The 15,418-nt window shown below is 41.2% G+C and overlaps 1 protein-coding gene across 1 annotated transcript in view; it reads left to right on the top strand.

Moving 5' to 3' along the window:
• Window positions 1-15,418, top strand: part of ARID1B (AT-rich interaction domain 1B) — a 362,313-nt gene that overhangs the window by 204,481 nt on the left and 142,414 nt on the right. The window contains 1 exon segment of the mRNA XM_037520620.2: window positions 6,030-6,071. Within this exon segment, the coding sequence (XP_037376517.2) occupies window positions 6,030-6,071 (42 nt within the window).

The raw sequence follows: 15,418 nt of genomic DNA, 5'->3' as shown, positions 1-15,418 counted from the left end.
TCGTGGTGCTATGCACTGGTCAGCTTCTGCTCCAAAATAAACCTCAGGACCCTTTACTTGGACATTTAGTCCTGGTTTGGGCTACTTTTCTGGATTCTTCTGGGCTTGCTCTCAGTTCTTCAGTCACCTACTTATCAGCTATGTTGTCTCCTTCCTGGAGTTGGCTGACTCTGAATTAGGTGATGTGGTAGCTACACCTTATTTCCTTTATCTTCCAACAAACTAGTTTGGGCTGTTCCTGGGGTAGCTGGTTGACTTTGAAGAGAATGATTAGAAGTGTTCATTGTCCCTTGAGTGTTAGACTTGGAAGCTGTGCATTGTATATGTTGCTGCCTCTGTTGATCCTAGCAGGTTGCAAATGCAGCTCAGATTAGAGGAACAGAGAAAGGGACTCCACCTTTGGGTGCAAGGGCCCTAAGTCATAGTGTGCCATGGTGGCTGTTTCTGCAGAGTGCACCCACTGCCAGCATCTCCTCTGAGCCGTGCCGGGATTTCATGACTGCTTTGTGACTCTTCTGTGTATCTGTGTAGGCGTCCTCACTCAGAGAACACAGTGAGAGGAATGTGACCACAGATTCTGCCTGCCTTAGTTTTAGGTTTAATAGCCTAGAATATAAAGACACGACTGCTGACATCTTAGTAAAGGGAGTGTGACACTTGCAGTGAAAGTGCGGTTGTAACAAACGCCTTGTCTGTCTTGAAGTCAGATGATACCAGGTTAAGTCAAACATGCTTTTGGTTGTACAGATGAGAAATGTATCAGTGACTAATAATTTTGGGTCCCTATATAGAGACAGGTTTTTAGTTAATTTGAAACACGTTCAGAGATAGTGGATCTACTGAGCAGCATTTGACAGTGGAAGCACCGGTGTGTGTTCTGCTCCCAGCTAAGCAAACACGGGTGGTTTCAGCAAGCTCTGTCCTTGAGCTGCAGTGCGGCCCGTACATGCTAATAAGGAGAATGAGGAGAATTAATAAGGAAGAGAAGAATGCTAGCCAGGTTTTACATGTTTTTTAAGCATTCCATTATTTAATAGATCATAAGAAAATAAGATAAAATGATGATGATAGTAATCACAAACAATAATAAAAGAAAACCACAAAATTCTTTGTTTGCTCATTTTAAACACTGCTAGCTAGCCCTGTGTGAAAGCTGGGAGGGGGGCTGGGGGCGAGGATTTGGCCTGCTGTTTGAATCGTCAAATTCTGGGACATTTTGCATAACGGTTTATCAGTGCCTGCCTGTCCTTAATGTTGGGAAAGTGCTTAATGGAGTAGGGCGTGGATGGTATATGGTTTTTATGGCCCAACCTAAGCAGACACAGAAATCAATCTAAGTAGGATAATATTTTTATCCTTCAAATACCAAGCTGGACAAAATTATTTTTTCCAAGAGCATCTAATTTCTTAGTAATTTACTTGTGGACAGATATTGAGGCTACAAATTCAATCAGGTTCTTGTTGATTTTTATTAATCTCTTCCCTATCACTGCTGTCTCCCTTTGGGTTCAATGCTGCACTGTCATTTTGCTTTTCCCATCCCTTCCTGCCTGGAATTGGAGGCAAAATTTATGTCATTTTAATGTTTAATTGTGTGAATATATGCTGTCTCTCACCACTGAAGAAAATAATGGATCGTTTTGCACCAAAGTTATTTATCTGGAAACTGAGTCACCTCTTCCCCTCACTATTTCAGAATAAATTACAGATGGGTCACACATTTAGATGTCAAAAATAAAATAAAATGTTTTACAGGAAACCATGAATGAATATTTTTAAATCTTGGAGAAGGCTCGGAGGAAGCAAATGGGTAGATTTGAGTATTTATGATGCCACATTTCTGTTTTTAATCCTATTTTTAAAAATTGACATTATAAGCATTATAAAATACTTCTTGAAAGCTGAGTTTCTCCTGAAATGTAAGTCTGTCATATGAATATAGCATACTTTATTTGGCCAGCCCCTGTTTTTGACCAGCCCGTTTCCTACATTCTTCTCTAGTTTGTCATTTTTTTAAATAATGACATACATAGTATTCATACTTCAGATAAAGAGTTCATCACAAAGATTTCTCTTGCATTCAGCTGCCAGATAAATGGGCATGAATATCTTTGAGACTGTTGATATAAACTGGAAATTTGTTTTCTGTAGGGCTGCTCTTACTGACATATCCATCAGGAGGACCCGGAGACCTGCTTATACAGACAAATATTCAAAACTATCTTTTTAATCTTTGCTAACCTAAAAGATTGCTCACTTACATTTCTATGATTATTATTAACACTGAACGTTTTTCATTTTACTGGCTTATTTTATTAACTCATTACTTTTAATTGAACAGTAAACACATGCATTTGGCAAAGAAAAAAATTCTTATGTCATAATCAAAATACAATGAAAAGTTAAGGTTTTCTCCCTCCAAGCATGCACTGTTTGCTTCAAGACTCTCTTTTCAACAGTGCTCTCTGTATATCAAGCGTATGTCCTGCCTACATTTTATAAAAGAGCTCAGATGTCAGCTTACTCTGCACTGTCCTGATTCTTTGCACAGAATATCTTACCATAGGGCTCTTGCTTTATTTTCACTCATAAAATCATCTTGTTCTTTTTTAATGGCAGTATGGTATTCCATTGCTCAACTGTACCGTATTTATTAAACACGCACTCTTTTGTTAATGGACATTGAGTTCATGGTTGTTTCCAGCTTTTTACTCTTACAAACACCACCATTAAGCAACTTGTAAATCTTTACTATTGCTCTTGATTATCAGTGGAGTTGTTCAGTCAGCACTTAATTATATACACATACATTTCCATGGAGACTGTCAAATTGTGTTTTATTCAAATGTTGTCCTCATCTGCCCTCTATTTGAGTGATTTTGTAAATATCAGAAATTTTAACCTTTGGTATCTTTTATGGAAAAAAATGAATAATGTGATTTTTAATTCTCATTCCTTTGGTTACGAGTTAGATCACACATGAGCTTATGCTTGAGTGAAAGGGCCATGGGCTGTGGCTCCTGCTGACCTTTGTGGTCAGAACCATTACCTTTCAGGAGCTGGGTCAGGTGGGCCCCTGAGGCACTGGTGCTCGGAGATGTGGCCTCCTTTGGGTGGAGTGTGATTTGATGGGAGGGCCTTCTGGACCTGGGAAGTCTCTTATTTGTCCACTTGTTCCTGCCCCTTCACAACCTGTTTCTACGTACCCTCTCCAGACCATCACCAGGCACCCTCCTGTGTGCTCATCCTGGTAGAGTTGTCTGCATTCTTTCAGCATCGCGTGATGGGGAATGCTGGGTAGGGTAGCCTAAGACCAGTGACCTCCTTTCCTGATGACTTTATAAGACCACCTGTTTTATGTCTCCTCAAACTGAAGTTTAAAAAGATAAATGACAGCTTGAATAATCTCACCTGGTCTGAGTTTGAATTGATCTTTTAAAAGAAACATTTCAGTACGTGGTACCCAAGTATTCACACCTTAGGGAGACTCGACCAGTTCAGGCTCCTCCAGCGTCCTCAGTGTTTATTAAGGGTTGGGTAAACGTGGCTCTTCACTCCCTCCTCCCACTACATTATTGTTTTTTCCACTGAGAATGTACTAATTTTTTCCAATTTAACATTTTTGTTTTAACTTAAGAAGCCATAATGTTGACTTCTTTATAGCCATATTAAATTTGATGATGATAATTGGCTAAAAACTAATACTCCATCAGACAAACACACAAATTTCCCTCTAGTGTATATACTGGAATTATAGGAGCTTTTGGCTTGTGAAATATAAAGTATCTTCCATTTCTTTGATTAAAGGTTCAAATTGATGACAAAGGATTAAAGAAAGCTTAGCTGATTCTGTTGATAGTCAAGTTTGAGGACGACTACCTGGAAACGATGTGTGAAGGTTGAAATACTCCCCTGCTCCCACTAGAGGGGGATTCCTTCCAACTTAGGCTAAAATGCTCTTTAGATCCACATGCAAAGCTTTCTATGACATTGAGCTTTCTCTTTCATTAAATTGAAGTTAATCACATGTTTTTAAAATCAGCTATTTTTCTGTGGGCATTGAAAATAAAATCTAACAAAAACAGAAAATAGGGTGCTGAACTAGTACGCCTAAGTATTTAAGCCTAATGCTTTTGAACAAAATAGAACTGCTTTTTAAAGTTGCTTTCATTAAAATGGCTAATACTACAAAATTTAAGAACTCCTCTTTGAGTCTCCTAGACATAGAATACAGGGCAAGGGAGGGAAGAGACACTTTGAGAGCCACTTTCTCCCCCAGCCCTCAAGACCTGTCTGGTCTCTGTCTCCTCACTTAGCCACATGGCGTGTTCCTAAATTCCACTCAAAAGCTTTGGTCTGCTGTCATCTCAGCTTGTCAAAGATCCTAAACTATGTCTTAAGGTAGATTTCTATTTGTGATCAACTTTTCTTGCTACTACTTTGGCTTTATGTGTTAAGCTGAGGCAAAGTTCACTCCAGAGGTGCTTTTTGCAAACTTAAACTCGAATCTTCTTAAAATTACTGCGTGTATATGAAATATCACATCACAGTGAATGTCCCTAGCACTGAGGTATGCAGATGGTGCCTGACTGTAACTCAAGAGCTAACGTCAGTTCATGTTCACGGTAAAGGTTCAGCAAATTTCTGGTGCTTTTCCCTTTTAGCGAAAGTCTTCAATGTTGCATAGAGGTTGTAATGTAAATATATATGAGACTAGTAACCCGATGTTGGAGTTAGGCATTTCAAACGTATGCAAATTCCAAATAACATTTTGAAAACCAGGTCTGTAATAAGGCCTTCTTCTCAAATCTAACAACTAGCTTTGGAATTTGAAGTGTGAACAGAAATTCTGTCCTGAATATTATTATTTTGTGCTACATTTGATCCAGCAATTCAGTCTTTACTCGGAAATCACCCTTGGTGTCAGCCCCCAAGGGGTTTTGGTCAAAGCTAGGCTGCTGGTCTGACCTCTCAACACCTGGTCCTGCCTTTTTCTCCTCAGTGTGCCCCTCTCTGCCTGTGTCAGGGGCCGGTGGCGCAGGACTGCTCTCAGGAAAGCTGTGAGAGGAAACAGTTTCCTCGTTTCCTCTTCTGACCCTTTTACTTTCACACGGGATAACATAACAGTCTTATTGAATTGATCTTCCTTTCTGTATCTCCTTCTCCCGGAGATAAAACCAATTTTGTTTTATAGGAACACCTGGGGTAGGGCTGTGTGCCTCCTACTTAATCGGCTACCACACACACCTGGTTTTGAAAGGTTCAACACCAGCAACGAAGTCAGCTATATCCTGACTTGCCACCATCTTCCCCAGACAGTTAGAAGAATTCATATTTTCCCTTGCTCTTTTCCATCTATATTGGTACTCTTTGGTAGTCAGAGTTAAAAGCTTTATACACCAGACTGAATAATTATGTTTAAAAAACAGTAATTATCAACACACGTCTTGTTCCACGCAGCATTTTAAATCCGTGGGAACGAGCTGTCTCTCCTGCTGCAGGAGGCCAGCAAGCGATGCTGAGGCTTTGCCATCACTTCTCCTCTTGCGCTTACACGCTGCCTTCTCCTGAGTGTGGTTTCAGAAACTCTTGCTCTGCAGCATTCCAGAGGCCCAGCCTGCCTGCTGTGCTCCAGCAGGACAAGAAGCAACTTGCAGCTTCACCGCCTATTGAAGCTGCTTCAGGAAGCACAGCTCCCCCTCACCAGTCTGCCAGGGAGAGAGCCACGTGCATGCAGCATCCCACCACTCAGGGGAGGACGGGCCCCGGCTTCCTGGGTCACTCTGAGGGGCTTATACCCACATCAGCATGACCTGTTCCTGCTGATCCTGCTGTAAAGTGGGCACTGGGATGGGGGCCAGGATTGACACCCAGTCCTGATGCACACCTCCCCTCCTCTACATCTGACCGAGAGCAACACTGGTGTTCTCAAAGCTCTTAATTGCAAGGCAGACCCGGGCTCTGGCCTCAGTGGCTACACTCCACAAGATTTCGATAGTGCCTAAATGATCTTTTCCTTATGATTTCAGGTTGAAGTCCTGACCTCGGAGGACACGGCCTTTGGACTCAAGGTGTGTAGTCTGGTGTGGCTTGCTGTGCAGGCTCCACCTGCTCTGCTAGTGGCCTGGAGGGCTCGACAGAGAGCACTTGTTCTCTTTATGACACACTCAGGAGACGTTTACAGCTTGCTCTCCCACTGCGATCAGATTAGGTTTTGTTACGGAGAATGTGAGGAATATACAGGAAACCAAGTGTTTCATTTAAGTCATTGACTTTTTTAAAAAAGATTTATTTATTTATGCATATAAGAACTGCAGTGTAGGCCAGAGATGTGGGAGTGAGAGGATTCACCAGAGACAGAGTGGGGAGCAGAACAGGTGAATCTACTGAAATCCACTGTTGAAGGGAGCAGTGGGCGAGGCAGGAGAGGTCTGCTGCGCCATGTGGGTAGCTCCCTGGTCGGGGATTGAACTCATGCTGCAGTGGCTGTGTAAAGCCTCATTTAGCAGCAAGATTTAACCCCTTTACCATCAGGGAGCTTTTGAATCAGGGAACAAAATTTACTGAAACTGTTCCCCCTAACTCCCAGGTTTGAGGTATCAAAATCAAAGCACAGCTTCTGAATGTTGTCATTAGAATGCTGTCTTTGGTTCCTAACTCTAGCTCCGTACACCTATTTATTGAACATTCTGCTCCCAAGATGGGTCAACTTTCCCAGACACAACTATGTTCCACCCCAGCTCCTGCCCTCAAGTTGTTCACAGTCAGTTGGCAGGTCCAGGCCTATAAACAAATTAATCACCGTGCAGTGTGGCTGTGTCCCTGCTGGAAATACTCAAAGGGTGGTGGGCGTGCAGTGTGGTTGTGGGGAGGCATTCTAGAAGCCGGTCCCTGGGCCTGGTTGGAGGGCTTCGATTATGTTTAGGGAAGAGCGGAGGGCAGGGGAAATGATAAGCTGCTTTCAGGTCAGAGGACAACCATTAAAAAAAAGCCAGAGGAAGCTAAAAATAGTTAAAATCTGCGTGTGGGGCAAGAACTGACCCGGGAGTGGCAGGGGCCACTCATCCCTTCCGAAGTAAGAACATGGGAGACTCCTTGGCTAGAACGGTGAGCACCAGGCCAGGTGATTGCTTACCTAAACTACATGTACTTCATCATTGGCTTAAGACTGAAAATTACTTCTATGCTTTTCTACTTGTCATTCTAGCTGTCAGGCATTTTATTAGTACCGCCTGGTAGTTACACTGTAATTACAGGTGGATGACAATAAATAGTAGCAAATTCAAAGCCATTCTGAAATCCTAAGCTTAACAGTGTATTTGTTACATTACAATGATGTCATGTATTTATTACATCATAAATATAAAGTAAAAAAGCTAAATGAAATTTTATAAATATTTCAATATTTGGTAAACAAACTCAAGTTTCTGCCCTTAGTATGTTTTCTATGTCTCTCTACATAAAATTACTAAAAGGAAATTTTAATTATAAATTGAACTAATTCTTTAGCATTTGCAATGTATGGTGATCTTGTGAATTTTTCATTTTTTATTTAATGCCGAGCATGCACGCAGAGTCGTCATTGATTATCAAACATACCTGTAGGGTCAGTTCCTGCGATTCATCTCCATGACCCCGCACTCTTAGGCATGTGCAGCGGAGTTAGGGGAGGGCTGCACGAGGGGCTTTGATGGTCTCCCCAACTGTGTGAAGCCCTACACTGCTTATAGCTAATCTAGCAGATTTTTGCCTGTAACCTTAAATTTCTGTTTGTAGATGCAACAGTTAGGAATTTTTCCCAGTAACTCAATGCTTTTCAAAGCATTAGTTCCTTTTCAGTTTTGCACATCTGTGTGTGTGTGCATGTGTGTGACTAAAAATGAGAAATTTAGTATTTTTCTCTTCGTTTTCTGGAAGTCAGCAAATGTACTTTTATCTTGGTCTGGCCCATGAACCCTTATCCACAGTGGACTGCTGCCCTCTCTGTAAGCCCTGGGCAAAGCAGCTCAGGCGCAGCCTCATCAGGGCCATCGTGGTGGGCAATGTGCCGGGCCATGTCTATGCCCATGTGTGTCTGGCCTCCTCGGGTGCCACCGTCAGTGTGCCTTGAGCTTCCCTCACGTTATATACGTGATATGTTTATGAACACAAACTAGTTGATGACCCTTTAGAGGAGTCTCCTGCTCCTGAGTCAAACTGACATCTACAAACTTAATATTTACTGAAGATTGAACCATAAACTCATCAGCCTCACTGGAAAATGTCTTAAATGTTTTGAGACATAGAGATACAAACAGCCAATTTTGTAAATGAGGGTGTGAAACTAGAACCCAGGAGGCAATTTTGAGTCGTTCAAAACTGTCGTGACCATCATGGCTGTTTGGAAACTAAATTTTTGGAGCTGGTCTAACAGGAAGTATATCCATCCACACTTTCCTTTACTTTGCAAATGGTAATTTCACACAAACACTTCAACTGTTTTCCATTGATTCTAAGATTTTTCTCTGAATCCAGGTAACTGTGATCTTCTGAGTTTGTTTCTGTACGTAACTAATTTAATAATTTAATATATACGTAACTAATTTAATATATGTCGAGATCAGCATGAACAACAGTGAATAGAAGAGGCTCTCCAAAATCACAAACAAGTAAACTGATTAGGAAGGCAAGTCCTATTAAACCACAGACCCCCAATCTTGACTTGGGTTTTGATTAAGACTTGAACGTATTAAATAGTTTACAATTCTGTGAGTAAATTGGGGGCCCAATACAGTTTAGTTGTTCTTTGTTTACAAGGTAAGTGTGCTTTCTGTATCCTTCAGATGGATACTAGATCAAGCGGCGGCTGCTGAGATGTAAATCAGCAAAGCAAATAATATAAAATTATGCTGCTAAAATAGATTTGACTTTGTTTATGAATTCTAAAAGGAAATTTATAGTAGGGAAAAAAATAACTCTGGGTCATTAAAAAAAAGAAAGACTTTAAAAATAACTTTTCCATAAATTTCTTGAAAGATCTTTTGAAAATCTGAATTCCTTTAACATTTCATGGCCACGAATATCCTTTGCCTTCTCCTTCTTAGTTGGCTAATCAAGAATTATAATAGAAGCAGGGTTTTCATGTAATCCAGCCCCTGCTGACTTCCCTGGTCCCTGGTCTAAGGGACCGGATCGGTCCTTGGACTTGGTCTCTGCACCGTTCGCCTCTATTGTGCTCTCCCTCCTCCTTCACCCTCCTGGTGTGGCTTCCCGAGCTGCTGGTCCTCAGACCTCAGCCCTCTCCACACACAGCAGTGTTGCGGTTCCCCGGGGCCTGGTCCTGGGTCCTCTTGTCGCGGCTGTTCCAGTCATGCCTGTCCCTGTTGTTCTGGGGCTTATCCTTAAATATCCTGCTGAATGAATGAATATACACAAAGCCAAGACAGAGGTTTAAAAATAGATTGCTTTTTCAACACAACATGTTTCTTGGGATAAATTCTTAGTGCTTCCTTGTTTGGAAATAAACTTAATTTGGGTACCAAAATAATTGTTAAGGCCTTCTCTATTTGAGAAGTTTGTTTTCCCATTCTCAAAGGACAGTAGAGTTCCACAAACCTAGAAATATTTTAATATGCAATTGTGGCTGGTAGGATCGCTAAAGACCAAAATCCTGAATTTTATGCCCCCCCCCCGTACGATTTTTGATAGAAAATATTACAAAAAGTGTATATGGTGATGTCGTTGTTAGATGAATCATGGCGAATATCAAGGATACGCATAAAGGTTTGTTGTAAAAAAAAGAGTGAGAAAGAAAAAAAATGATAAAATATAGAGGTATCTTTAGAAACTACAGGTGACGAGACTCTTAGGCCCTGGGCACCCTCCAAGCTGCTGTTCTCCCTTGAGGTCACAGAGGCCCCCAGTGGGGAAGAGAGTGCCACCTTGTCCCCATCGACCCCAACTTTTTATCCAAATCCTCAGAGAGACATAGCACACTCGGGCCTTTCCTCCAAAACTCTGTGGCAATAGTTACTCTTCATTTTGTCTCTTCTGTCCTTCACTTTCCCTTTTTCTGTCTTTTCCTAAGACTGCTTTTCTTTAGAATCCTACAATTTTATTCTCATCAGAGCTCTTCAAGGCCCGCGGCCCAGCCTTCCTCTGGATCAGAGCCAAGGGGCTGCAGGCCAGGGATTCCTTATTCCTAGAGCCTCAAGACCTCACTGCAGAGGTGGGGCTGGATCCAAGGAACTTAGTAATCTCGTTATTTCTCCTCAGTACTTACTACTAACTTTTCTTTCTTTTTTTTGGCAATAATTTTTAGCACATGTTTTAGGGACCCAAAATGTGTTGTTACTTTAGGACAAAACCTAAGCTTAAAATATATAAAAACAAAATTTTAAATAAATTCTAAATTTGTTTACTCTTGCCTATTTTTTCCATCCATGGACTGATTGATTAGTATCTTAGAGAAAAATAGCACCCTACTTCAGACTGGTCTTCTGACCCCCAGGGACCTCGGTCCCATAAGTATCCAGGGCCCTTCTCTTCTCTTGAGCCTCTCACTCCCTTCCAGGGCTCTCCCGTTGTCTGTTTTGGTCACTCGTTCTCCTCAGACCCATTCCAGACCTGTCTTCTGGGAGGTCCCACTTGGTGCCACAGAATCTACACCCATGCCCCAGAGATGGCACCGTGCTCATTGCCTTCCCAGTGAGATGGGGCCTCCTCCCTTGCCAACGTGGCTTTGTCTCCTTGTCTGTGGTGGGGCACAGCCCACCGGCCCCTCTAGATGCTGTCTCCCCAGCAAGACTGGAAGTTTAGAGAGACTCCACTTTGTTCATCTGTCTGTGTCTGCATTGACCTGCTCCTGGCTGTGTGGCTGATGGTTTAGAGTTGGTTCTGCTGATGTTGTGATGACCTAGTGGTGCTAGTTGTGAACACTGTGGTGGTAGCACATCACTACTGTGGTTTTCTATTTTGGGATTTTTCTCTTTGGTTCTCCCATTATCTAGGTTTATGTTAATTTAGCATTTTACGTTGAGCCCTTGTCAAGTCCGACTGTTTATCATCAATGTTTTGGAAGCTGTTGAGTAGTTCTGGTTGACACTGAAAGCCAGTTGGTTCCAATTGATCTCACTATTCACTTAAATCTTTGTTAATCAAGTTCTGCAATTACGTTCCTTGATTTTATTCTATTTCAGTCCACTGCATTCCTTTCAGACAAATACCTGAGGAATACATATGTTGCGTGCTAGGAATGCAGTGGTGAGAATAATAAAGCCTTGTTCAATGGACCTTACATCCCTGACATAACTTTTTGGAATGATGTTATGCAAAGAAGTTCTAGAGGAGATGCAAATTCATATTCTCATTTTGGAGCCAGCTGTGTGCTACTCTGGTATAATGGCTCTACTCCAGTCTGCTGCATTCCACTTGACCAAATGGAATAGGATTCTAGTTTGACTTAGGAAACTTATAAATTAGTCACCTCTAAAAATAATTATAAATAAAAGTGAAGCTTAGTTTGAGTTTCTAAAGCTAAAGTACTTTAAATTGTGAAAAATTATATAGCTGGGGATCATATCTGGCAGTGACTTAGGTCTCAATTAGGCTTATTTCTGTATTTTGACATGTGGCCGTTTGGAAAATCATCTCTATTTTCCTCCTATCCTTCACATAAAAGTCAACCATTACAATGCATCTGGAACTATTTGTCATTACTGCTTTGCAAAATGGCCAAGGATGAAATAGAAGCAAACCTTGGTTGCCAGTCTCTGAGTGGGGTCCCTTGGCAAACGAGCCAGAAGGCAGCCCTGGAGAAAAGTGGGAGGAGGTTCCCTTGCTTTCTTTTCTGACCAGTCCACCTTGCAGGCCTCCAGCTTGGCCGTTTCTCGCTGCTCACCATGGTAGTTACCAGCCATTTAAAGTAAGTTAGAAATTCCTTTCTTCAGACTGTTTCAGTGCTGCAGGCTGCTAGCAGCTACCCTGTCTACACACCGCAGTGTACAGCATTTTGTCTGGAAGGAAGTTTGTTGACCACAACCTGTCTTAGAAAATGAAGATTCCAGGTAGTCATGAGACATGGGACATTTTCACAAAACATATTTCACAATTAGAACACCATTTTAAAAATGGATTAAAGAAAAACAAACCTTGGGGCGAGCACAGATAGGTAGAAACTAGAAGGCATTTGCTGTTCCGGTGAGGTGATAGAAAGCAGAGGGGGTGTTCTGTTCAGTAAAATAACAAAGTTGGTGGGACTCACTGGGGTTTGAGAGTAGGAGTGTTTAGCAGGGTCATGGAATGGGGCGTCCTGGGGCGGTGACTCCTGAAATGGGTCCTTTGCCCAATGATTTACCTGGGCAGCGCCTGGCAGCTGTCCTGACAGTATTTCAGATTGCTTCGTGTATTAATACTCTCGCTGTGAAAATACCCTTCTTTATTAATTTGGCCACATGAAAGCACATGTTAATCTTCTGTTAAAAAACATTTTTTCCTCTGCATTAAGCCTGCTTCTTCTCACCTCTTTCCATCTTCTTACCAAGGTGTTTTCTAGTGAATTCTACTTGGCAAACTCATGGAGACTGAAGATATAACTTAGGCAAAAGTATATTTAAGAGTGCAGTGTCATTGAAATGAAGCCAGCAGCTACTTTGTGAAGTTCTTAATCTTATCACTTCATACCACTTTTCATAATATGAAGGATTTTTGAGTGCTCAATTTTTTATTTAATAAAAATCCAGAAGATATCTTGGAGGCGTGTAGAGGACTAAGTTTATATTTTACTGCTTTAGTCACTGAATCTAAATTAAAATTAGAGAACATATGTTGGGGAAGCAGAGAATTTCCTATTTCTCCATGAAAGAAAGACTCAAGGAAAAAGACCCAGGGCAGTTCTCCAGAGGTGTGGGCGTCCATGTTGAGTCAGTGCCTTCTTTTGTTAGGGGGTTTCCCAACCGCTCCTACTGCCACCTGCTGGTGGTTCCAACACTTACATGTTGATTTTAAAACTAATCGGCTTTATTCTTAATTAGGAAAGATTTGGGGGAAGTGTTGTTCTTATAATCACCTGGAATATTTTCATGCAGTTTTGCTCATTATGTTATATTTTCACGTTCTATTCTAGCTTGTTTTTCGACTTTATCTGTAGAGGAATATTTAGTATAAAGAATATAGAAAAGGTCTGAAGACCAAGCATATGTCAGGAAGAAACAGGCAGACAGACTGCTGGGTACTGAGGCAGGAGGGGGCCTTACCTTGTTTCTGAGTTTGGGCTGAAAATGAGACATGTTATATTAATTATGGTTAAGACTGCTTGACTGAAGTGAGCACACCTCTGTTACTTTTTTCCTATTCACTTTTTATTTTTTAAATTTATTCTTTATATCTTTTGCATCATTGTGTATTCCCTGTAAAATTCCCACCACCAATTCACCTGTGAACCATCACCATAGCATCGGTGTTACTTTAATTCATATTTCAGGTTGGAAAATTGCTTTCTTGATATCACCACGATTCTTCAGCCCTAAAATGTTAGTCTTCTACATTCAGTAGGGCCAGATCTTTCAGCTGTATTTCATTTATTGTTCTGATTCTTCATGCCTGTATTTACTTGTCTAAGCTGTTCTCTCATCTTGGGAAAATTATAAATCTTTTTTTGTACATAAACAAGTCCTCCCACGAATTAGCAAGTACATTTTTTAAAAAAGAAAAGGCCAAGTACAGAAATTATTTTTTCTATCACCTTTAATCTCTTTTCCTAAATTTCTTTAGCACTTCCTTGATACAGTCTATAGCCTTAGATGCAGGGGGAAATTTGTTCATTTTCTCAAAGAGGAAAAAATAACCCAAAATATTAATCTCAGGTTTTTTTCCCACAATAAGTAAGCTTAGCATCATCTCGCCCCACCCCAACCCCCCAAGTCAATAAGGCTGAAAGAGGAAAGTGGCTGATTTTAGGCCCTATTTAGTGGCGAAGTATGGGAAAAAAATAGTTTCTGCCTCCCAGGTCAGTGTCCTTTATACAAAGTTACAGCACTGCCTGTCATTTGTCCTCCTAGTCGAGGAAACACATTATTGTAGATAGAATCTTTGAAAATTGGTTATAACTCAGAACAGCCTGATGTTGGTCGTTAGTTTCACGTGCTTCCATTCAAAGTGTCAGGGTTCTCTCTTCAGCTCCGCATTCAAGGGTGAAAATACTGCTTTCCTTTAAGTTGTTTGCCCCATCGGAGTTACCTGTGCTTGTCGTTGGGATAGCACGTGATCACAGGACGTGTGGCGCTTGACAGTCAGCATAAAAATACCCACTAAGCCACATAGCCCAATAAAGCACGTGCTGTTTCTATGTGTGTCTTCTACGTGACAGGAACCTGTCTCTTCTAGACCAGACGCTCTGCCCCGGGAGGCTGGCGGCACATGCTCTCCATGGATGGCCTGACCCTACCTGGCTTGGGGCTCAGGTCCAGGAGTGTGTTCTGGAGTGTCTCCCTGACCAAGGGGAAGAGGGTATCGTGAGTGGACGGGAGCGTAGCCGAGGGCACTCCATGCCTGCTTTTGTCAGACTTTTAAAAAGATGCTGGAAATTAAATCTCAAAAGTGTTTTTGTTTTTGTGGGTTTTTTTTTTGTTGTTGTTGTTGTTGTTTTAAGGGAGAGAGGAGTTATGTTGAAAGAAAGCTTATTTACTTATTTATTCTGGACTTTGACTCCATTTTTCTCCAGGGATGTTATTTTGGCACTATTTTTTGAGGGCTTAATTTTGCAGTAATAATAAAAACGCCTATATCCCCCTCATCCCCACCCTCTAACACCTGTTCATTTGAGATGTGCACAAATAATTAGAGGCATGTTTCTGGGCTGGCCTATAAAATTCCGCAGCACAGAGTTACCATGACCATATTAATCATCAGGCTGTTTAAGATTTTATTGGGAAGAAGCAAAGAAATTATTCCAGGGGAAATGAGGGATGATTTTGATTGTGTTTTAGGTTCTCTTCTATGCCAAATTTGAAAGCCAGTTTTGTTTCTTCAGATAGTGAGAATCCTCCTCCTCCCCTCCTCCTGTCTTAAATTTGGCTTTTACCCAAGCCATGTCAATTTTTGCAAGTCAGTTGAGAATGTCAAAATGACTGGTGTGGAAAGAGCCATATGTTGGAGGATGTGTAAAGCCAAGCAGGGCATTTCCATGAACTGAAGAACATATTAGGAGATGATTTTTAAAAATCAAATTTGAACAAAAGACCTGTTGAATTAATACTTGCATACCAGATGTATCACTGATAAATACTTGTAACAGATAGTCCCCAATAAGCAATAAAATTACCATTTTGCACGTGAAGTAATGTATCCTGTGGGTACATTTGCAAAGATATGCCAACAAAAATATATGCGGAGTTCTTGAAGTAGTATTGCGAACAAAACATTTCATATTATAATTTTAAAA

This window comes from Talpa occidentalis, unplaced genomic scaffold (assembly GCF_014898055.3).
Source record: "Talpa occidentalis isolate TD23 unplaced genomic scaffold, MPIMG_talOcc4v2.1 talOcc4.2, whole genome shotgun sequence".
Classification (NCBI taxonomy): Eukaryota; Metazoa; Chordata; class Mammalia; order Eulipotyphla; family Talpidae; genus Talpa; species Talpa occidentalis.
This window is presented reverse-complemented; position numbering and strand designations above follow the sequence as displayed.